Here is a 15523-nt window from a genome sequence, read left to right on the forward strand (position 1 = left end):
TTCAGACATGGACACTGGAGGAAAAGGATGGTTCTTTTCCATAGGAAGGAAAGCACAGAACACCGGTGGTGTCTCCGGGGCAGATGAAAGGCGGCCATCAGAGGCCAAGGCCAGCCAGACCTCTCTGTCCTGGCAGCTTTTGTCTGAAAGCAACCCTTGGATATCAGGAATTTGGGAGGCGGAACCCCAATTTCAGCCATTTCTGCATGGATAAGAAGGACGGTTCTTTTCCATAGGAAGGAAAGCACCCAGCCCCAGTGTTTGGACAGCAGGGGAGAGGCACCCCCAGGAGGCCAAGGGCAGCCAGACCTGTCTGTCCTGGCAGCTTTCACCTGGGAGCAATCCTTGGATGTATGGAGTTTTGGAGGTGGAATCCCAGTTTTGGCCATGGTCAAGATGGGTATTTTTGCCCATAGGAAAGTAAAGCACAAAGTCCAAGTGTTTAGGAAGAAGATGAGAGGTGGCCACCCTCAGGCCAAGCCAGCCAGCCCTGTCTCTCCTGGCACCTTTTGTCTAGGGGCTTTCCTTGGACATTGGGCATTTTGGAGGTGCAATCTCAGTTTTGCCTGTGGGTGCCTGGACAGGAAGAAGAGCTCTTTTCATAAGGAAGGAAAGCACCCAGCGCCAGTGTTTCAGAGGCAGATGAGGGCCAGCCCTCAGGAAGCCTAGGCCAGCCAGACTTGTCAGTGCTGGCAGCTTTTGTCTGGGAGCTATCCTTGGATATAAGGAATTCCAGAGGTAGTTGCCCAGTTTTGGCCATGAGTGCCTGGTTGAGATGGAGGGTTTTTTCCCACAAGAAATAAAAGCACATGGTCCCAGCGTTTCAAAGGCAGATGAGAGGTGGCCCCAGGTAGCCAAGGCAGCCAGATCTGTTCCTCCTGGCAGATTTCATCTGGGAACAATCTTTGCATGTAAGGGAATTTGGAGAAGGAATCCCAGTTTTGGCCATAGGGCCCTGGAAGAGGATCAGGACAGTTCTGTCCCATAGGAAGGAGAGCCCAGAGCCCCAGTGCTTCAGGGGCAGATGAGGAGCAGCCTTCCACATGCCAAGGTCAGCCAGACCTGTCCAGCAGCCCCCGGGAGGCCAAACCAGCCACACCTGCTCCCTGTGCCCTTGGTTCCATGAGGACCCACAGTGTCCCCATGGTCTCCTTGATTCCAGGAGTCCCTGCAGTGTCACAATGTTCTCCTTTCTTCTGCAGTGTCACAACGGCCCCTTGGCTTCCCTGAGCCCTTGCAATGTCCCCGTGGCCCCTTGGCTCCCTGTGGCCCCGCTGTGTCACAACGGCTCCTTGGTTCCACGGGCCCCACAGCTTCATCCTTGGCCCTTGGTTCCAGAGGGGGCCTGAGTTTCACAATGGTCCCCCTGATTCCGTGAGGCACCAGAGTGTCACAATGGTCTCTTTGCTCCCATGAGGTTCCATAGTGCCACCATGGTGTCCTTGGATCTGCGTTGTCACAAGGGCCCCTTGGTTCCATGAGTTTCTGGACTGTCAGCAATGGTTTCTTTGCTCCAGAGGGGCCTTGATGTGTCACAAGGGCTCCGTGGCTGGGGTTTGTGTCTCACCCACGCTGAAACTCCAGCAGTTGGTAGCCATGTGCATTTCTTTCTATAGAGCTTCTGTCTTCCTGTCTCTCTGTCTTCTCCTTCTAATGCTCTTGATATGGAACATTTTTTGATACCTCAACAACTGAAGTGATTAAACGTTTCTGGGTGCAACAGGCTGAGTTAATGAAGTTACTGCTATGGTGTTTTATGTTGAATTGGATGTTTTAGTAAATCTTTTTCCAAAGTTTCTTGATTTTCTGATCTTTGCCAGGAAAATTTTGTGCCATTTTGTCCTCTTGAGAATATATGGTTGGTGTTTCTCCTGTGCACCAAACTCCAGGAAAGGAACCCTTGGTTACTGTGAGAAACGACTGCAGACTTTGAAAATTTTAAAAGGTTTATTCAACCTTAACAAAATGACAAGAAAAGGACTAAATAAGGAAGAACAGGCCTGGGAGCTCCCCTCGTGGCCGCCTACCACGTGCCTGGCTCGTCCTCAAGATGGACGCTTCACCTTTGATACCCCGGGATTGCTTCAGCCAAACCTGGCCCCTCCCACAGTCTGTCAGTCAACTCTTCTTTGCTGTTTATTGGTGGAGTCTGCTTTCCTGCAGCTTGATTGGAGGGTCAGGTGCTGTCCTGCCACGCCCCCTCCCCTAGGAACAAGTCTTTGTTCTCACCTTCTTTCTACCTGTCCTGGATGTCTCAGGCTGTCTGATGGTAACAACGGGGGGAAAGGGACTGTGGGGAGAACAGGGGACATCTAAACAACAGACTGCAATAACATAATCACACATCAATAAAGCTTCTCTTAATATTCACACAGTATCCATCCCTTAATTGCGAGAGCCAATCATCTCATTAGCCATCTATAACACAAAGGGACCTAAAATCACCGTTACAAGGTAAAATTACCCAAAGAGGACTAAAATCCACCCATATGGGCCTAAAATCAGCCAAAGGCATCTAAAATCCACTCTAAAACTGCCCAGTTTATCCTAAAATCGCCCAAACAGGCCCAAACCCCACCCAAATGGGCTTAAATCATTCAAAGGGATCTAAAATCCACCCTCAAACCCAACAGATTTGGCCTAAAATCTGCAAAGGGGCCTAAGATCCACCCTAAAAGGCTTGAAATCACTGCAAGGGATCTGAAACCCACCCTAAACCTGTCCAGTTTGGCCTAAAATCACCCAAATGGACCTAAATTCTCCAGGACCAAGACCAAACCCAGCAGCAGAACTGGCACCAGCAGCAAGACTGACACTGGAACTGAGATTGGCAGCGCCACAGGACCGGCACCGGGACTAGGACCGAGACCCAGACCAGAACCTGCACCAGAACTGGCACTGGGTCCAAGACTGGGACCAAGCCTGACACTGGGACCGGCACCAGGAGCACTTTGGAACTGGGACTGGCACCGGCAGCGCTCCAGGACTGGGATCAGAACCGAGACTGGAACCCGGCACCCGCACCGGGACTGCTCTGGGACCGGGACCAGGACCGAGACCGGGAGCCCTCCAGGACTGAGACCGAGACCGTCACCGGAACCAGCACCGAGAGTGGCAGCACTCTGGGACTGGGACTGAGACTGAGATTGGCACTGGGAGCACTCCAGGACCAAGACCAGCACCAGTAGCAGCACTGGGTCCAGAACTGCTCTGGGACCAAGACTGAGACCAGCACTGAAACCAGCACCAGCACCGGCACCGAGAATGGCACCGCTCCAGGACCGAGACTGGGACTGAGACTGGGACTGGCACCGCTCTGGTACCAAGACTGGGACTGGGACTGGCACCGCTCCAGTATCGAGATCAACATGAGAACCAGAATCAGCCCCAGGAGTGCTCCGGGACTGAGATGGAGACTGAGGCAGGCACCGGAACCAGGATCAGCACCAGGATCACTCTGGGACCAGCACAAGGAGCAGGAACTGGACTGGAAATGGGATTGGAAATGGGATTGGCACTGGGATCCCTCCTGGACCTCTGCATTCGTTCCGGGGAGCTTTGGCTGCGCTCCTGGGCAGGATGGGGAGGGACCCCTGGGTAGGGCAGGACCCCCTCGGTTCACATTGATCCGGTGCAGCCATCCTGGTCCATATGGTCCAGTTTGTATGATCCCAGTCTCGGCTCCTAATCCCCACGGTCCCAGCCTGTGAAATCCCAGTCCACATGATCCCAGTCTGTACAATCCCAAGCCATACAATCCCAGTCTACATGATGCCAGTCCACATGGTCCCAATCGGTGCAGTCCCAGTCTGTGGGATCCCAGTCCATATCATCCCAGTCTGTATGGTCCTGCATGGCACACACTCCAAGGACCTGGAATTCCAGTTCCCAGCCAGGAAAAGATGTTCCTGCCCTTGAAGGCAAAGCTCCTAAGAAGGGGCTGAAAGCCAAGTGGATCCTACAGTGACATTTCACTGCCAGCCTTCAGAACTTCACCCATGGCCATTGTAGCTCCTGCACTGGGAATTAAATCAGGGCAGGGTCTTTGGTGGCAGCTGCCCTGGCTCAAGGGAGACACTGAGAGAGAAACAGAGCAGGCAAAGAGAGGCAGGAGAGAAAGGAGGACACAAACACAATCAGCTGAGAAGGTGGCACTAACTCTGAAAGTTTTATTTGCTATCAAATACATCCCACCCACCCAGCCCCACACAATCCCAATCCCATCACTCCAAATTGGGATTGCACTTCTCCCAATCTCCTTCACACCCCATCTCACTCTGGCAGCTGTGGAATGGAGTGAGTCTGGCATGGGACTGAGTTTTTTAGGGTGGGAACAAGGCATTTTGATGTGGGATTGAGCCTGTATGAATTAAAATTCAGTTGTTTTCAGTGGGATTCAGTTGTTTTGAGGTGACCCTCTTGGCTTTTGGAGTGCAAAGAGATGGAGAACACTGCACAAAATCCCCCCCCAGACTACACAAATCCTTCAGAATATTCTCTCCAAACCATCAATTTCCCATTAAAAAACTCTGAAATTGTGGGACTTTAGACATCTTTGATCAATTTTTTTCTTTAAACACTGTTTTGGCTATTTTTAAGGGATGAAGATGAATCAGAAAAAAATGCCAAACAAAAGGACAAGCAGGCAGGTGTGTTCCCAACATGTATCACAGGGAATGTGAGTGACCAGGGCTGTGCCCAAAGTGCCTCCTCCAGTGGGGGATGGAGCTGCAGCAGCGCACGAAGCTCTTCCCGCACTCGGGGCACTCGCAGGGCTTCCCTTAGTGGTGCCTCCGTTGGTGTCGGGTCAAGGTAGAGCTCCTGGAGAAGCTCTTCCCACACTGGGGACACTCGTAGGGCCTCTCCCCGGTGTGGATGCGCCGGTGCCTGACGAGGGTGCAGTTGCGCTGGAATCCCTTCCCGCAGTCTGGGCAGCGGAATGGCCTCTCCTCTGTGTGACTCCGATAGTGCAGGAGGAGATTGGAGCTGGACTGAAACCTCTTCCTGCATTTATCACACTCGTAGGGCCTCTCCCCTGTGTGGATGCGCCGGTGCTTGACAACGTCGGAGTTGTACTTGAATCCCTTCCCACAGTCGGGGCATTGGAAGGGCCTCTCCTCTGTGTGACTCTGATAGTGCTGGAGAAGATGGGACCTGGTCTGAAACCTCTTCCCACACTTGGAACACTCATAGGGCCTCTCCCCAGTGTGGGTCCTCTGGTGCTTGATCAGGTTGGAGCTCTGGCTGAAGCTCTCCCCACACTGCCCACACTCGTAGGGCCGTTCCCCAGTGTGGATCCTCTGGTGGCTGATCAGGTGGCAGTTCCACCTGAAGCTCTTCCCACACTCCACGCACGTGTGGGGCTTCTCCCCATCATGGAGCTGCTCATGGAGCACCAGCTCCGAGCTCTGCCTCCATCTCCGGCCGCCTTCCCGGCCCAGGCTGGCTCTTTCCCCCTCACATCCCCGCCATCTGCGTTTGCAGCCCCTCCTCGTGCGGCATCTCCGGGCCTTTTCCTCCCCGTTGGCTTCCTGCGCCATGGAGCCGCTCAAAACGGCCTCTGCCACCAGGTTCTGCCGCGGGCATTTGTCCTCCCTGCTCTCCATGCTCAGCTCCTGCTCTGGGCGAGGAAGGACAAGGTCAGCATGGGATTTGCCTCTGTGCCACAGGCAAGGGCAACGAGATCCCCCCAGGGCTGTGCTGCAGCCGGGGGCCCTGCTGGGCTGGGAGATGGAGCAGCACAGAGGGGAAAGGGGCACTGACTTCCTCCTCACCTGCCTCAGTGTCCCGGGGCATCTTCCTCTTCCTCACAGCCTCACAGGGGTTGGCAATGTGAAATCCTGGTTTGGAGAAAACAAGGGATGAGCACCTGGAGTTTGAAGTTCCCCCCACCCAAGTCCATCTCTACAAGTCACCGGCCATCTGGGCTCCAGAAAACCCTCCCAAACACCAAGATTCAGCCCTGAAAAAGCCTTCCAGGAGTTCCCCATCCCTGGTCCCTCCCCTCTGGTGTTCGGGGGTTCCCCCCTGTCCCAGCTGCTGCGGTCACGCTTGGATTGGGGGTCCCCCTTCTCCTGGGTGCCCGCCCTGCCCAGGCCGCTGGCAGTGCCAGCAATGCCAAAAGCTCCCCCCTCTTGGCTCTCCCCATTTCGGGATGCCGGGGCTGTTTGGGCTCCCGGGCTCCCTTCTCCCCTCATTCTCTGCTCTGGGCTGTAGCGGCTCCAAGGAGTCCCCCCTGCCCCTCTCCAGGCTCTTGAGGCTCCCGCCAATGGCGGCGCTCCCCCCTCTCTGGCCTCCCCACTTTGGCCTCCTGGGGCACACAGGGCTCTGCTCCTCCAGGCTGCCTCTGCCGGCAGCCGCCACCGCCACCCCCCGATGTCCCCCCGAGGGGCCTTTTCCGCTCAGCCTTGGACTTCTTCATTCTCCAAACATCCCCCCAAAAACCCACCCCTGGGACCCCCCGGGATATCCGGGCCGGGCTCCCCCTCCCCGCTCACCTGAGCCATGGGGGGGGCGATGATCCCACAGGTGGGGGCTGCGAATTCAGGCAGGGATCGAGACCGCGTGGTTCGAAAAGCTCAACCTTGATCCGCCCTTGTCCCTCCTCCTCCTCCTCCCGCTCCTCCTCTGTCCTATCTCCACCTCCCTCTCCTCCTCCCCCCTAACCCCGCCTCCTTCCCTGCTCTTTCTCCTCCCGCTCCTCCTCTTCCATCCCCCCTCCTCCTCCTCCCCTGTCTTATCCCCACCTCCTGCTCCTCTTTCATCCCGCCCCTTCCATTCCTTCTCCCCCTCCTCCCCCCTTACCCCGCCTCCTCCTCCCCCTCCATCCCTGCCCTTCCCTCCCTCCTCCTCCTCCCCCAGCAGCAGCCACACCCTCGGTGCCCCGTTCCCGCAGCCCTCGCAGCCCGCGGCAGCAGCGGCCATGGAGCCGGGACAGGTCGGCATGGGCAGCGCGGGGCTCTCGGCTGCTCCCAGCCGCTGCGGGCGGGGGGAACCCGGCCCGGGCCAAAGGAGAGGCAAACTGGGCAAACTGGGGGCAGATCACAAAGCTAAGGATGCAGCAGAAAATGGAGCTGAAAGAGTTATTTTAATATTCACTCCAAACGAGGAAAAACTGGAAATTCCAAAGTTTAGGGAAGCCGAGAAAAAAGAATTAAACAAGATAGGAAATGAACAAGATAAATCAGGGAAATAGAAACTTCTACATGGAAGACAATTACTTAATAAAATGTGCTTACTAGGAAAAGATTAGAAGACGTGCATCAGAAACCCCACTGGCGTACTCAAGCTTTGTGTGATCATTTTTAAAGGAATTTTGGGTGCACTGGGATTTTTGGTGTAGCAAAGCAAGTCACTGAAAGATGCTTAATTTGCCAAAGGATAAATAAAAAGGTGATGAGAAAAACAACATTAGGAGGTCATGAGTTAGCTCGTCGACCATTTCAAAATATCCAAGCAGAAGTTTAGATTTGTTAGGTTCTGGATTTATTTGTAAAAAAACCCATTTAATCTAGAAGAAAGAGAAGATGCCATATGTTAGACAGGAGATTTTAGGAGAATAAAAATCTTTGAAGTATCAGAAACAGCCGAGGAAAAAACCAAGAAAATAAAAAGGGGAAATGAAAGGGAGGGGAACAAGAGGAAAAGTCAGAAAGAGAGTGGGATCCTCTGCAGCTCTTGCCCCCTCCGTTGGCGGCCGAGGCGCCTGTCCCGGGTCCCGGCTCGCTGCCCGCCTCAGCTCCGCCTGCCCCGGTTTCCATCCCAGGTGCGGGCTCACTGCCCAGGGCAGCTCCACCTGCCCCGGCGCTGGCGGTGAATTTGTGTGCCCTGGCCCCACTGCCCGGCCCGCGGCCGCTCTGCCGGCCATGCTGGGCAAGATGGGGTTGCTCTGTCCTGCCGCGTGGGCCGAGGTCACCGCGCCGACCGCACCGAGGGCGGGTCCCAGCCATCCCATCCCCGGCTGCCCTGCCCGTGCCAGCTGCGCTGGGCAGCGCCGCTGCTGCTGCCGGGGTCTCCCACCTGCCTTTTCTCTGCCGGGAGCTGCCGGATCAGCCGCCATAAGCCATGTGGGGGCTGCCCACGCTCCGGCTCGGCCTCCACGGGAAGATCCCCCTCTGGCGATTCCGGCAGCACACCCTGCCCACACTCCGACCGAGCCTCGGCGGGATATCCTCCCCTGACCCCTCCTGCTCTGAGTTACGTCCCCTTGGTAACCACAGCTCCTGCTGTTCAGGGAAAATCCCTCTCTCTACAGGAAGCACCTTATCGAAACACGAGGAGCTCAGTTAAAAGGCAGCCCTCTCCAAATTCTTTCCCAAAACACGGGAGAAAGGCTACAGAAGGTAAAAAAGTGAAAGAGTTAGATGAAGGGATTGCTCTATTGCCGTGAAGAGAGGTTCCCATGGCAGGGATGCGCTGCCCCGCCCCGCGGGAGCCACCGGCGCCCCTGCCGGCCGTGCCCGGAACTGCACCCAAGGGGAAAGCGCCGCAGCCGAAAGGCCGGGACCGGCTCCGAGCTCTGTTTGTTGGCACTGCCGGAGCTGTTTATACACACTACTATTATTATATTATACACACTAGTAAAGAACCGTTATTCCTAATCCCATATCTTTGCCTGAGAGCCCCTTGATTTCACTAGTCTAAAAATTAAGAGGGAGGGGGTTTGCATTCTCCATTCCAAGAGAGGCTTTTTCTGCCTTCCCAAGCAGACGCCTGTCTTGTAAAGCAAGACAAGCACCCACAGGCACTGAGGGGGGCTGCAGGAGGGGCAGAAGAAGGCCCTGCAGCACTTGGGCACAAAGGCCCAGCAGGTGAATGCAAGAAGGGAGCAGCAAAAGGCCAAGCTGAAGGCAAAGGCCAGGGCAGAGCTCCTACAGCCCCTGAGGGATCAGCCCCAGGGCCCAAGGGGGCCCCAGCACCCAGGGCACGGCTCGGCCACAAGCACCCGGCAGAGGCATTGCCCTCCTCGGCAGGGCACAGCCCACCCAAACAGCCCCTGGCAAGGAATCAGGGCTCCGGCTGCAGGGCACAAGGACACTGCAAGCAGAGACAGCAGCACCCTCAGGACCAGCAAGTCCAGCCCGTGATGGACATGGATTGGCAGGGCTGTCACAGCTCCCATCACACCAGGGCCCCTCCACACTGGAGCCCTTGAGAACATTCAGGTGGGTCTGCATTGAGAGGAGGCATTTCCTGATGGACACAGGGGCCTCTCAATCTGCTCTGAATCTTAGACCTAAAGGGGAAAATAGTAAAGGAATATTTTAATTTTTAAGGGAATGAGTGGGAAAGATGAGCAGGTATGATTTGTTCAACCACTATTAGAAGCTGTGGGGGATAGGTTTGAAATAAATGAATTTCTTATTCTTCCTCCTGTGATTGTAATTAACTAGGAAGGAGTTTGAGAGCTGGATTTTAATACTGTAAAAAGGGATACAGAGGCTAGTTCTGTTGTACCTCTGTGTCAAAAGTCTGACAAGGCCTATGCTGAAGTGAACCCAGAAGTGTGGGCAGCCCCAGGGAAATACAGAAAATTAGATATGGAGCCTCTACAAATTAAAGCAACCAGGACAAGCACTACCCTGTTCCAAGAGAGGGAAGGAAGGGCTCACAGCCTGGTATTGAGTCCCTGTTAAAGGCAGGGCTTTTGGAGCCAAGGGTGTCTCCCTACAACACTCCTATCTTGCCAGTCAACAAACTGGATGGATGGACACAAGGAGGAAACACAGAATTTTCAAGTGTTAAAATTAAGATTAACTGAGGTGAGTGGCCTGGGCCTTCCAGACAGGGAAAAAGAATTTGAATTATAGGTGGACGTTAAACAGGGTCTTGCCAAAGGAATTCTTGTGCTAAAATGTTTAACCCAGTGGCCAGAGAGCAGCCTCATTGTCTGCAGAATTGTGCAGCCACAGCTTCCATGGGAGCAGAGGCTGAAAACTGATGACAACAGGAGGATCTCCTAGAGTTCAAGTCTGGCATCAAGTTAAAGCTTTGACAACCAAAAGAGCCTCTCAATGGATGAGCAGGGCTCGGTGATTACAGTATGAAACTTGTTCAGTGGCACAGGAGGATTCAGAACTGAGGACAGGGCAAGGGTTTAACCCAGCCTCCTGTTTGAACAGCCTGGAGAGGGGCTGGCAAGGAACCCAGGACTGCACTCAAGGGACAGAGCTCCCGAGCCAGGCTGGGAGAGATTGATGGGACATTCCCTGGCCTGAGGGAGACAATGTGTTTGTGGATGGCTCTGCAAGGGCAGCAGGAGGGAAAAGAGCTACAAGACAGGCTGTTATTAAGGAGGGGGAATCAGACAAAGCGCAGGTCACCGGCCCATGCTCAGCTCAACCCGCGGAGCTCTCGGTGCTTGTAAGAGCCTGGCACTGAAATGCCCTGAGCAGGAAGGCTTCAAAATCTTCTGGTGACACCATGGCACCTAACAGGGGGGCAAAAGCAATTCTGACTGCTTCAGCAAGCACTGGATCACTTATTAACCTATTGCTAAAACAAATAATTCAAAGATAATGGATTGTGGAAGCCATAGATTCAGATGGGGAACTCATTTTACAGGAAAGACCCTTCAGGGGGTTATGGCAGCTTTAGGAATACAATGGGACCTCCATAACCCCTGGCAAGCCCAGAGCTCGGGTTGGGTAGAAAGAATGAATGGGGAAATAAAGAAACACCTTTGGAAGCCGGAGATGGAAACCAAGATGCCATGGGTACAGCTTTTGCCATTGGCCTTGGCAAGAAAAAGAGACAGACCCAAGGCAGATATTCAATTATCTCCCTTGGAATTCATGTCTGGAATTCCTTACCTGGGCAATTCTCCACCTAGTGCAGGGTGGAAATAAGGGATGTAAATGTAAGGCAGGCTGTAGCCAGGATCCTGTCTCCTGTGGAATCTCTCCCCCAGGAAGCTGGGCTGGCACAGAGCCTGCCCTGGGACTTTGCTGTTGCCAACACCCAGCCAGGCCATCGGCTCCTGCCTAAGGAGTGCAAAGCAGCACCACTGGTGGCCAAGGGGCCCACGCCAAGTGTCCCTGAGGCCAGAAACAGCCGCCAGCACAGCTGAGCACGGGGGGACCCCTCAGCCTGGCCTCAGGGGCTCTGAAGCCCCGGAGATTTGCACTTCCCGCCTGCAGCAGGACCATGGGAGCCGGCCCTGAGCCTGCCCTGAAGGCAACGCAGCAGCAGCCAGGGCTCCACAGCGGGCCAAGCCCCTGGGCCTGCCCACAGATCCTCTGCTCAAACCCTCGGGAATCCTGGCCACCCTCCCCTGGCACCTCCAGCCACTGCGGCCAAGCCTCGCTGCCGCTGCTGCAGCTCCAGCGCTGGCTGGGCCTGCACTGCCACAGCTGCTGGGGAGCACCGCGGCACAATTCCACCCTGGGGCTCACTCACACCCACACTCTGGGCTGCCTGCGACTGCACTGCTGCAAAATGTACCCATCCTGGTTCTTTTAAATCTTATTTCTCTGCTCAGAAAGGTTTCTCTACTCAAAGGTTTGCCTTTGGGAAAGAAATTTTAAAGGTTTTATTTAAGGGGTTCCCAGTCTGTTCGGATGTTAAACTCATCTCCACCACTCAATGGAGATGAGTTTAACATCCGACCAGACTGGGAATAGCCCAAAAGACACCCACAGAGATAAGGACCAGCAACAAAACATCAACGCCCCGCAGCAAACAGCAACCAACAGCTACCCCAGACACTGCCCCCGCACAGCTGGAGACACCTGGTCTGGAAAAGGCTGAGAAGGAAATCCAGGAGTGTGGACCGAATTCACATCAGAGGGGAAGAAATCCGAGTCTAATAGGAAACCAAACACTAAAAACTTACACGACTTGGAAGCAATGAACATTAAAGCAGTGGATTTAGATTGGTTCAGACTAGGTAAATTTTAGGAAAAATCGAGTAAAACTGACATGTCATGGAATGATGTTTTCTGCACAGCTGGGCTGTGTGTGGATGAAAGTATTTCTGTTGCACATCCTGGCCAGGACCAAGTAATGCCTTGACTCTCTCACACTAAAGAGATTCTTGGAGAGTTTTTGTTTTCCCTACAGTTTCAGTGATAAGATTACAACATGAGAAACATTTTTTATAATAATCCTACTTTATATTGTCAGGTAGGTTTGGGTCAGAAGGGTGAGAATCAATTTTTGGTCAGGGTTTTTCCATGTTCGCCTTTATGTTGCATTTTGCAAAATTGAAGAGCTTTAACCGTGATACTTTTAACTCTTAAATAGTTAATACTTTTTTTAAAAAAAGCAGGGTGAAGCTGCAAAGGGAAACAGCAAATGGAGAATGTTGGGAAAACTTTACTATAAATAAGTGGGGGGGAATTGAGATGAGGGACTACATTTTGTTCGTCATGAAAAAGAGACCAGTGTGTTACAAGAGTTGTCTGCTGACTATTTCTGTACTACTTCATGAGATATGAGCTACAAGGATACCAGGGAAGGGGTTGCAGGAGCCCACACATAGTCCCACCCAGCAAATGGTACTAACAGATAACTCACAGAAATAATGACCAGGGAAAGGCTGGGGAAAGGGCAGGGGCAGATTAACACCCAGCAGGGAAACCTTTCCCGCTGACAAATGGTACAAGCAGATAACTCACAGAGATAACGACCAGGGAAAAGCTGGGGAAGGGGCAGGGGCAGATAAACAGTCTGCAAGGCAGGATATTTGCTTGCTTAAGCTTGATAGGGCACAGTTTGCAAGGCAGGACATTTGCTTGCTTAAGCTTGATAGGGCACGTATTGCATTAATCATAAGATTTTGGTAATTTTCCACAGAGAAGTCACCAAATAAGGACATAGGGTGAAGAAGACGTGGCTGAGGAAGACTCCGCAGCCTTTTATCACCGACCACCAGGAGACAGAAGGATGACCCCCTAGCAACAACCAGCGCAGGCGCAGAGAACTCCAAGATAACATGGACTCCTGAAGGATGGAGAGGATAAAAGGACTGAATCAGAAACTAGTTGGTGCGGCAGTAGTGGAGCGGAGACTCCCCTGTCGCCCAGCGCTGAGCCTTTGCTTACGTAGTATAACTGCTTCAATAATTAATAAATTCTTTGATTAGAAATTACTCGTTTTGAGTCAATTTTATAACAGTTTTGTGCCGTGACTCGGATGAGAGTTTGGATCGGGTAAGATCTACCCAGAGTGGGGGGCGCCTCATCCAGTGCTTTCCGGGTGGCCCCTCTGGGAGAACCTCCGCCACTCTCACCGACGACCCTAAAATATATACTAGTAAGCAAACGGGACAAATTATACCGGTGAACCCCTTAATAATCTGTGCACGGAGTCCGGACGAAGATGCAGGACGCGTAAGTATAAAAGGGAATCCGTTCGGGCGGGGTTGGGATCCCGGAGTGTGGCGGTGGACAAGTGTGAATGAGAGGAGGGCCGGCAGCCGGACTCTCCAAGTGAGTGCGGACCCTTGAGTAGTGCGGTTCCCGCAGACCCGCGAGGGCTCAGGCCACGAAAAAGGGGAAGTGAAAGGAATTTGAGAGTGAAAGAAGGCACTCCGGACGAATGGGGCAGGGGAAAAGCAAGACCCCAACCCAAGTCAAACTCCCCCCCATTCCAAGGGACAGCCCCCTAGGATTCATGCTTAGTAATTGGAAGCATTACCCGGGGACCGAGACTAAGGATAGGGCCAGAATGATACATTATTGCATGGAAGTATGGGGTGGGAAAGAGATTTCCAAAAAAGTTTTTTGGCCCGTGTTTGGATCATCTGAAGACTGGGTTCGACAGGACTTGAACCTATGGGTAAATTCTAAAGAGCCCTTCTCGCAAGAGGAGAGTGATTATGCCAAAATATGGGTAGCAAGACCCGAAGTGTATGTTTTCCAATTAAGAGAAGGGAAAGGGGATCCGGACAAAAAGGGGAAGAGGGACAATCATTTGGGCGACTTAATTATAGCACCGCCCCCATATGTCCCACCGCCAGGACCCAATGCCCCACCACCTCCACAACCACCTGCACCGAACAATGATGAAGAGGGTAACCAAGGGGAGGTTAACCAAACCGGTTACCAAGGCCCGATTACAAGGAGCCGCAGTAGGGTTGAGACGGGGCTATTCCCTCTACGGGAGATGCCCATGGGTGGACCACAGGTGGGTATAGGATTTATTACTGTCCCCTTGAGTTCGGCAGATGTACGAGACTTTAAGAAGGACATGGGACATTTATTAGAGGACCCTTTTGGGGTAGCCGAGAGGGTCAACCGGTTCTTAGGACCAAACATCTATACCTGGGAAGAAATGCAGTCCATTTTGGGCATTCTGTTCTCTACTGAAGAATGGAATATGATAAGAAGGGAAGGAATGCGTATTTGGGACACGCAGCATGTCCAAGGCCCGGCTGCGGACGCTAAATGGCCCCTACAGAACCCCCATTGGGACCATCAAAATGCGGCACATAGAACACATATGCAGGATTTAAGGACCATAATTATTCAGGGGATTAGGGACTCAGTCCCGAGGGGGCAAAATATAGATCGGGCATTCAACGATAGGCAAAAGAAGGACGAGTCGCCTACGGAATGGCTCGAGAGATTACGGCGGAACTTACAATTGTACTCCGGAATGGACCCCGATAGCCAAACTTCACAGTCAATGCTGAAAGTCCATTTCGTTTTAAAATCGTGGGACAACATAAAGAAGAAAATCCAGAAATTAGAGGACTGGCAGGACAGGGGGCTGGATGAACTGCTTAGGGAGGCACAGAAAGTATATGTCCGTAGGGACGACGAAAGAGACCGCAGACAAGTAAGGTTGATGGTCACAGCAACAGGTGGGGGGAGGTACCAAAGAGAAGGGCGAAAGGGAGGTTTGAGTGAACAAAAAGAGAAAAGTATAGGGGAGTCAGAAGGGGTGAAGGTGTGTTTTTATTGCGGAAAAAAAGGGCATTTTAAGCGAGAATGTAGAGTCCGAATCAGAGACGAGAAGCAGTTCCAAATGGACTAGGGGGGTCAGGGGCTCTATTTGGTGGGGACCCGGAAAAATCATAAAGAGCCCTTGATAAAACTTAAAGTGGGTCCCCACAACCAAGAAATGGAATTCTTGGTAGATACGGGGGCAGAAAGATCCACGGTACAGAACCTACCAAAAGGATGTACCATCTCTAAAGAAACTGCCACTGTCATAGGGGCAAAAGGGGAACCTTTTGAAGTACAAATCATAAAAAATGTGACTATAGAATCAGGATCCAAAATAGGGATGGGAAATCTATTATTGGTACCCGAGTCAGATTATAATCTGCTCGGGCGAGACATGATTATAGAATTAGGGATTAGTATAGGTGTAGATAATAAGGAATTAAAAATTAAATTATGCCCTTTAAGGGTAGAAGATGAAAAGCAAATTAACCCCGAAGTCTGGTACACGCCTGAGAGCGTGGGACAGCTAAAAATCACTCCATTTTCGGTAACTATCAAAAATCCGGATGTCCCCGTCCAAATTAAGCAATACCCATTATCCCCAGAAGGGAGACGAGGATTAAAACCAGAAA

General features: G+C 52.7%; 2 protein-coding genes across 2 annotated transcripts in view; one reads left to right on the plus strand and one right to left on the minus strand.

Annotated features, from left to right (window-relative positions):
• The window catches only part of LOC143696053 (uncharacterized), a 1205294-nt gene that overhangs the window by 992971 nt on the left and 196800 nt on the right, over positions 1–15523 (plus strand). The window lies entirely within an intron of this gene.
• The window catches only part of LOC143696057 (uncharacterized), a 244020-nt gene that overhangs the window by 107464 nt on the left and 121033 nt on the right, over positions 1–15523 (minus strand). Inside the window, exon 3 of the mRNA XM_077191263.1 lies at positions 5140–5406. Within this exon, the coding sequence (XP_077047378.1) occupies positions 5140–5406 (267 nt within the window). The remainder of the gene's footprint in view (positions 1–5139; positions 5407–15523) is intronic.

Source organism: Agelaius phoeniceus, chromosome 28 (assembly GCF_051311805.1).
Source record: "Agelaius phoeniceus isolate bAgePho1 chromosome 28, bAgePho1.hap1, whole genome shotgun sequence".
Taxonomy (NCBI): domain Eukaryota; kingdom Metazoa; phylum Chordata; class Aves; order Passeriformes; family Icteridae; genus Agelaius; species Agelaius phoeniceus.